The sequence below is a fragment of the Cannabis sativa genome, chromosome 2 (assembly GCF_029168945.1).
Source record: "Cannabis sativa cultivar Pink pepper isolate KNU-18-1 chromosome 2, ASM2916894v1, whole genome shotgun sequence".
Lineage (NCBI taxonomy): Eukaryota > Viridiplantae > Streptophyta > Magnoliopsida > Rosales > Cannabaceae > Cannabis > Cannabis sativa.
Window position 1 is genome coordinate 7,045,744 of NC_083602.1, and position 6,220 is coordinate 7,051,963.

At 33.0% G+C, this 6,220-nt stretch overlaps 1 protein-coding gene across 2 annotated transcripts; it reads left to right on the plus strand.

The window, feature by feature from the left end:
- The first annotated feature begins 1,028 nt into the window (after nucleotides 1-1,028).
- On the plus strand, nucleotides 1,029-5,486 carry LOC115719254 (BEL1-like homeodomain protein 1). Of its 2 annotated transcripts, XM_030648217.2 has the most exons (5): nucleotides 1,029-1,253; nucleotides 1,474-2,653; nucleotides 3,130-3,512; nucleotides 4,043-4,103; nucleotides 4,229-5,486. In XM_030648217.2, the coding sequence occupies exons 2-5, from the start codon at nucleotides 1,706-1,708 to the stop codon at nucleotides 4,919-4,921; spliced, it is 2,085 nt and encodes a 694-aa protein (XP_030504077.2). In that variant the 5' UTR covers nucleotides 1,029-1,253; nucleotides 1,474-1,705; the 3' UTR covers nucleotides 4,922-5,486. The 2 variants fall into 2 exon arrangements, with proteins under 2 accessions (XP_030504077.2, XP_060966000.1); XM_061110017.1 differs by having other exon boundaries at nucleotides 1,241-2,653.
- Nucleotides 5,487-6,220: the final 734 nt, after the last annotated feature.

The window sequence follows — 6,220 nt, forward strand, 5'->3', positions numbered from 1 at the left end:
CTGCTATGAAAAAAAAATATTTCGGTATGTGATTTCAGACGTAGAAGTTAACTAAAATGTTGTAATAGGAGGTTATAATTTCTCAAAAATTTACAGGGATGATACTGTAACCATAACGAATACTGCTATGAAAAAAAATATTTCGGTATATGATTTCGAACGTAGAAGTTAACTAAAAGGTTGTAATAGGAGGTTGTAATTTTTCAAAAAATTACAGGGATGATACTGTAACTATAACGAATACTGCTATGAAAAAAAATATTTCGGTATGTGATTTCAGACGTAGAAGTTAACTAAAATGTTGTAATAGGAGGTTATAATTTTTCAAAAATTTACAGGGATGATACTAGATGATATTGTAACTATAACGAATACTGCTATGAAAAAAAATATTTCGGTATGTGATTTTGGACGTAGAAGTTGACTAAAAGGTTGTAATAGGAGGTTGTAATTTTTCAAAAATTTACAGGAATGATACTGTAACCATAACGAATACTGCTATGAAAAAAAATATTTCGGTATATGATTGCGGACGTAGAAGTTAATTAAAAGGTTGTAATAGGAGGTTGTAATTTTTTCAAAGATTTACAGGGATGATACTGTAACTATAACGAATACTGCTATGAAAAAAAAATATTTCGGTATGTGATTTCAGACGTAGAAGTTAACTAAAAGATTGTAATAGGAGGTTGTAATTTTTTAAAAATTTACAGGAATGATACTGGATGATATTGTAACTATAACGAATACTGCTATGAAAAAAAATATTTCGGTATGTAATTTCAGACGTAGAAGTTAACTAAAATGTTGTAATAAGAGGTTGTAATTAGCACTCCTCTTAAATTGAACTATGACAACTTTTATATTGCGTCACATCTTAAAATCTGCATTTCTCATTATTAAATGGGCAGAACTACTCTAAACTGTCATTTTTTTAATCACTTATTTTCAAATAAATAATAATAATAATAATAATGGGACATAATATCTTTTTATTTGTGAGGCTACAATATTGAAGCCCACCTGTCTTTAATTTACATTATCATTTTCAGTGGGTGAGGTTTAGCAGAGATTGAGTCTGACATGTGCCATATGAAAGCCTCTCTCAAACCCTAAATAAAGAGAAGATTTTTATTTATATTTTATTTTTTTTTTAATTTTCCTCCGATGACAGACAATTAGATTGACTGACACAACTCTGCTCAGATGTTTTTCAACTACTCATATCATCCAGCTGATCATCATCCTTTTTGGTATATATATTTCTCCCAACTATAAATTCAAAAAATTCCTTCACTTACTCTGTCTCTCTAAGCTATATATCACTGTTCAATTCTAGGATTTCTACTTTTGTCAATTAACAATATATATACATAAATAAATAATTCTTTTATACTCTTATAATATATAATAAGCTTTCATGATTTTTCACCATCTGATTCGTTTTTGTGGGTTTGATTAATTGTGTTTCAGACCACGGACGATTCAATCCCGATCATCACGTTGTTTCTGATTGTTATATAATTTTTTTAATATATATATATTTATATATATCAGCCAAAAGAAGAAAAAAGAGAAAAGGGGGGCGCAGTAGGATATATCAAAATTGGTTTGTACCGTACAAGTCGGTTGTGCAGAGAAAGATTTTCCTTTTTTTTTTTTTTTTTTTTAATTTAGGTGTGTACTTTGGTTATTTTGATTATATATGGCGACGTACTTTAATCATGGGAGTTCAGAAATCCAAGGTCCTGATGGGTTGCATACCCTTTATCTCATGAACCCAAATAACAACAACAACAACAACTACGTACAAACCTATTCTGACACAACAACAACATCCCAACCGCCGCCGCCGCCAGCTCCCAACATGTTCTTTCTCAACCCAAACCAACTCCACCACAGCCGACACTTGGCCGGTGTACCAATCTCAGCCGCCACCGCCTCCCCCGGTCCCGGATCCAACAACGAAGCAGATATTTCAGCCTTTCCTCATCTTCAATACAACATTTGGGGTTCCAATATGGATCATCATCAACGGAATACGACACCTGACTTTGCAACCCAGATGGGTTTTCGAAGGCATCAGGTGGTTTCGCCGACAACACAACAACAACAAGCTTTGTCACTGAGTCTTTCGTCGACGCATCCCGCCCAGGCTGCAGCTTATGTTGCCTCATCATCCTTTTCTGGTGGAGATATTAATAATGAAGTTGTTATTCCAACTGTATTGCCCACAAGTTTTGGGAATTCTTTATCGTCGACGATAGTATCTAATAATAGTGGGATTGGAACAAGTCTTGGTCAAGTTCAAAGCATGCTTTTGGGGTCTAAGTACTTGAAGGCCGCACAAGAGCTTTTAGATGAAGTTGTTAATGTTGGCAATAATAATAATAATTTCAAGTCTAGAGGAAAAGAAGAAAAGGACAACACTCCAATTGACTCATCAGTTAATTGCAGTACTGTTGGCGGCCTTGGCTCTAAAGACAAGGCCGCCGTGAAAAGTAACGGGGAGAGAACACCGACACCCGAATTGGGAGGCAGTCGAAATAGTGGTGGGGAGAGTAGTAGTTCTAAGATAAGTGCTGAACTTTCAACAGTACAAAGACAAGAGCTGCAAGTAAAGAAAGCTAAACTAGCTAGTATGCTTGATGAGGTAATTAATTAAACTTCCTATACTTAGTTTATTAATTAATAATTAATGTTCGATAAAATTTGAGTATATATAGCTTCTACTATAATTATTTATTTGTAAGCCAAAATTAAAATTGGATAGTACAATTTGTTGATAAAGGACTATAGGCCAGTGAATATGAAAGTAGAAAATATAATTGCATCACATGGTTCATTTATGCTATGAATTGGTATAGTTATTCTTAAATCACTTAAAGGAAAGAAAAAAAAAAGAATCTATAGTGTTGGAGAAAGCAATTGTTGGTGGGGTTTGGGACCATTGGTGTTTGTTTGCTCCTCATGAAATTAAGTAGGAGAATTTTCCCAAGAGGTGTAGGGTAGTACTATATATAGCTAGACCCCATAATTATTAATGTATAACAACATAAAAAGTTTAACTGTATACGTAAAAATTATGAAACTAAAGTTTTTACTATATATATTTTCCTATTGAATTAGGTGGAGCAGAGGTACAGGCAGTACCACCAACAAATGAACGTTGTGATCTCATCGTTCGAACAGGCAGTGGGATACGGGTCAGCAAAATCTTACACTGCGTTGGCTCTCAAGACGATTTCGAAACAATTTCGGTGTCTTAAAGACGCAATCTCAGCTCAAATTAAGGCCACAAGCAAGACTTTGGGAGAAGAAGAATGCTTGGGTGTGAAGATTGAGGGCTCAAGATTGAGATTTGTGGATCATCATCTTCGGCAGCAACGGGCGTTGCAACAGCTTGGAATGATGCCACAACATAATAACAATGCTTGGAGACCTCAGAGAGGTTTGCCTGAACGAGCTGTTTCGGTTCTTCGTGCTTGGCTCTTTGAGCACTTTCTTCACCCGTACGTAATAATAATATATATATATTAATTAAATTATTATATTGCTTTATTATTCTTCTTAATTTTCGAGTCTTCTTTATAATACATGCATCTTTAATGAATATATTGACATTAATATATATGATGATAAGCTTATCTTTATTTATACACATGACAGTACTATATACATACTCAATAAAATCCATGCACATGCATAAGTTATATCTATTCTAAATCTATATATTATGTTATGTTGATTGAAGAGACAAACAAAGGAAACATATATACATGATATATTATATAACAATTTGATTATATACATATATTCTATGATGAAACAATTTTTATCATTAGATTTTTAGCTCAAGGCTATAAACAACAATTGTTTTCTCTGATTTGAATACTAACCTAGCTGTCCATGCAACCATATATATATATAATAGGTGACATTATCAATTATGTAGCACATATACATACTATGTCTGTATATATGTATATATATAAATATATGTTTGGTCTCAGAGCATCAGTACAATATTACTGCTTTGTAGGTATCCCAAGACAGCGGACAAAGTTATGCTTGCCAAACAAACGGGGCTTACTCGAAGCCAGGTATCTATAAATCATTTAATTTCTTTCTTTTTTAATTATATATTTTTCATAATTAATCTATTATAATAAATATATATATCCCACAAATATATATGTAAACAAAGGTATAATTATATTATAAACAGGTTTCCAACTGGTTCATAAATGCTCGAGTTCGGCTATGGAAGCCAATGGTAGAAGAAATGTACATTGAAGAAACCAAAAGTCATGAAGATCAACTAAAAGGTACTACTACCAACAAAATAGATACAATCAAAGAATCTACCACAAGAGTCCAAGAAAATTCAACGGCTGATATTGATGATGATGATAATATTGATCATCACGATGATCATAATCGAAGTAATATTAACCCCTTCCAATACTCATCAAAGAATCAGTCTTCATCATCAGCTGATCAAATGTTGATGAGTTCATCGTTTTCGACTTCTACTCCAAAGAAACCGATGAGAAGTAGTAGTATTACTCATGATGAAATGATCATGAAAGGTATTATTACTGATCATGATCATCAGTACAACAGAACAGATCATAATATTAATAATATTAATATTGATGTTGGATTTGGAAGATCGAGTAGTACGTACCCAATTGGATTTGGGACATACCCAGTTGGTGATTTAGCAAGATTTCACTCAAGAGATCATCATCATCATCATGAATTTATGGCTCCAAGTTTATACCATGGGAATAATAATGGATCAGTTTCACTCACTCTAGGTCTTCCTCACTGTGATCAAAACCACTCTCTTTCTTCAGAAAATGCCCAACAAAGCTTCCTGTCCAATCCGCAGAACATCGATCCTTTGTTTGATTAATAACAACAACCCCACCATAGTTGAAATTATTCTCACACAGAGAGAGAGAGAGTTAAATGAGTGACTTTGCTCCTTGGAACTATATATATTTTTACCCAAAAAGTTTTTCAAGGACAAATTAGGATAAGAAGAAGAAAAAAGAGAGAGTTAGTGGGTCACCTTTTGAATTTCACGTCAACTAGTCTTTTCGCCATCACTTCTCTTTATCTTCAACGTTGGACCCCCCTCTTTCCTTCCCCTCCCCTTATTAGATAGATGGCTATACACAACCATTATTATTACTCATGTCAATCGACAAAGAAACTTTACTATAGGATTACACTGCCTGCTCAAAACAATTCACTGCTTTTTTTTTCTTACTTTATATATATAGTTTATATATATTGTTTTGTTATTGGATTAATATTTAGCCTTTTCTTACGTAGGCTACAGGGTATTGAGTTTTTATATATATAATTATTAGGTTTTCATCATATGGGAGTTGTGTATATTGGAATCATAATATATATCTTTAGAATTTGGATATATAAATAAATGTAGTTAATATGTTCATAGATGTACAAAAGTCTTGCGAAAATACATACATATCTATACATTTTTTTTTTCATTTTATCTGAAAATTATATATAGGCAGTATTACAAGAAAAAATTACGTCACCAACCGAGTCTTAGGCGTGAGAGATAAGCAATGTTTATAATTTGAGTGCTCAGAGGTCATTTTTTTTTTTTTAAATAATACATAAATAATCCTTTTAGTTTAATATTAATATCGTCAAATAAATATTAAAAATGAATAAAATATTTTATGCTGGCGGTAGAATCTCTCAACTAAATTATATTCTAAAAAGCAAAGCTTAAACACAAGACTTAAAATGAAAATAAAAATATGAAAAAAATATTTGTATTTAGTATTAATGGTTTTCTATCCCCTTTCAAATCTAAACATGGAGTATATAAAGGGTTTAATGGCTTTAGATGGTCTCCAGGGGAACAAGTATGACATTGTAATCATGCAGGTCGCAGAGTTGAGGAGATGGTCTTATTACGACAAGTAGTGGCTGTCGAATGTCAAGTGGTTCCAGTGTGTAGGAGTAGTGGTTGCAACTGTCAGGATGTCAGGGCATGTAGGTGAGGTGTCTCCACTACTCATACATTCTCTCGCGACCGTCCTCTTATTCCAGGTCTTTCAGGAGGTGGTCGTACTCTAATGTGTACTTGATCGTACACATACCTTTTGCTTTTGATTCTTCATCCAATGGTCTCCTTTCTAACATTTATGAAAATCACTAAGTGTTGGTT

What these genes read in the sequence shown, in the direction of transcription:
- LOC115719254 (XM_030648217.2), top strand. Translation starts at nt 1,706, where the DNA reads ATGGCGACGTACTTTAATCATGGGAGTTCAGAAATCCAAGGTCCTGAT. An exon ending in TTTGAGCACTTTCTTCACCC is followed by an intron (nt 3,513 to 4,042) that starts GTACGTAATAAT and finishes ACTGCTTTGTAG; the next exon opens with GTATCCCAAGACAGCGGACA. An exon ending in CGGGGCTTACTCGAAGCCAG is followed by an intron (nt 4,104 to 4,228) that starts GTATCTATAAAT and finishes TATTATAAACAG; the next exon opens with GTTTCCAACTGGTTCATAAA.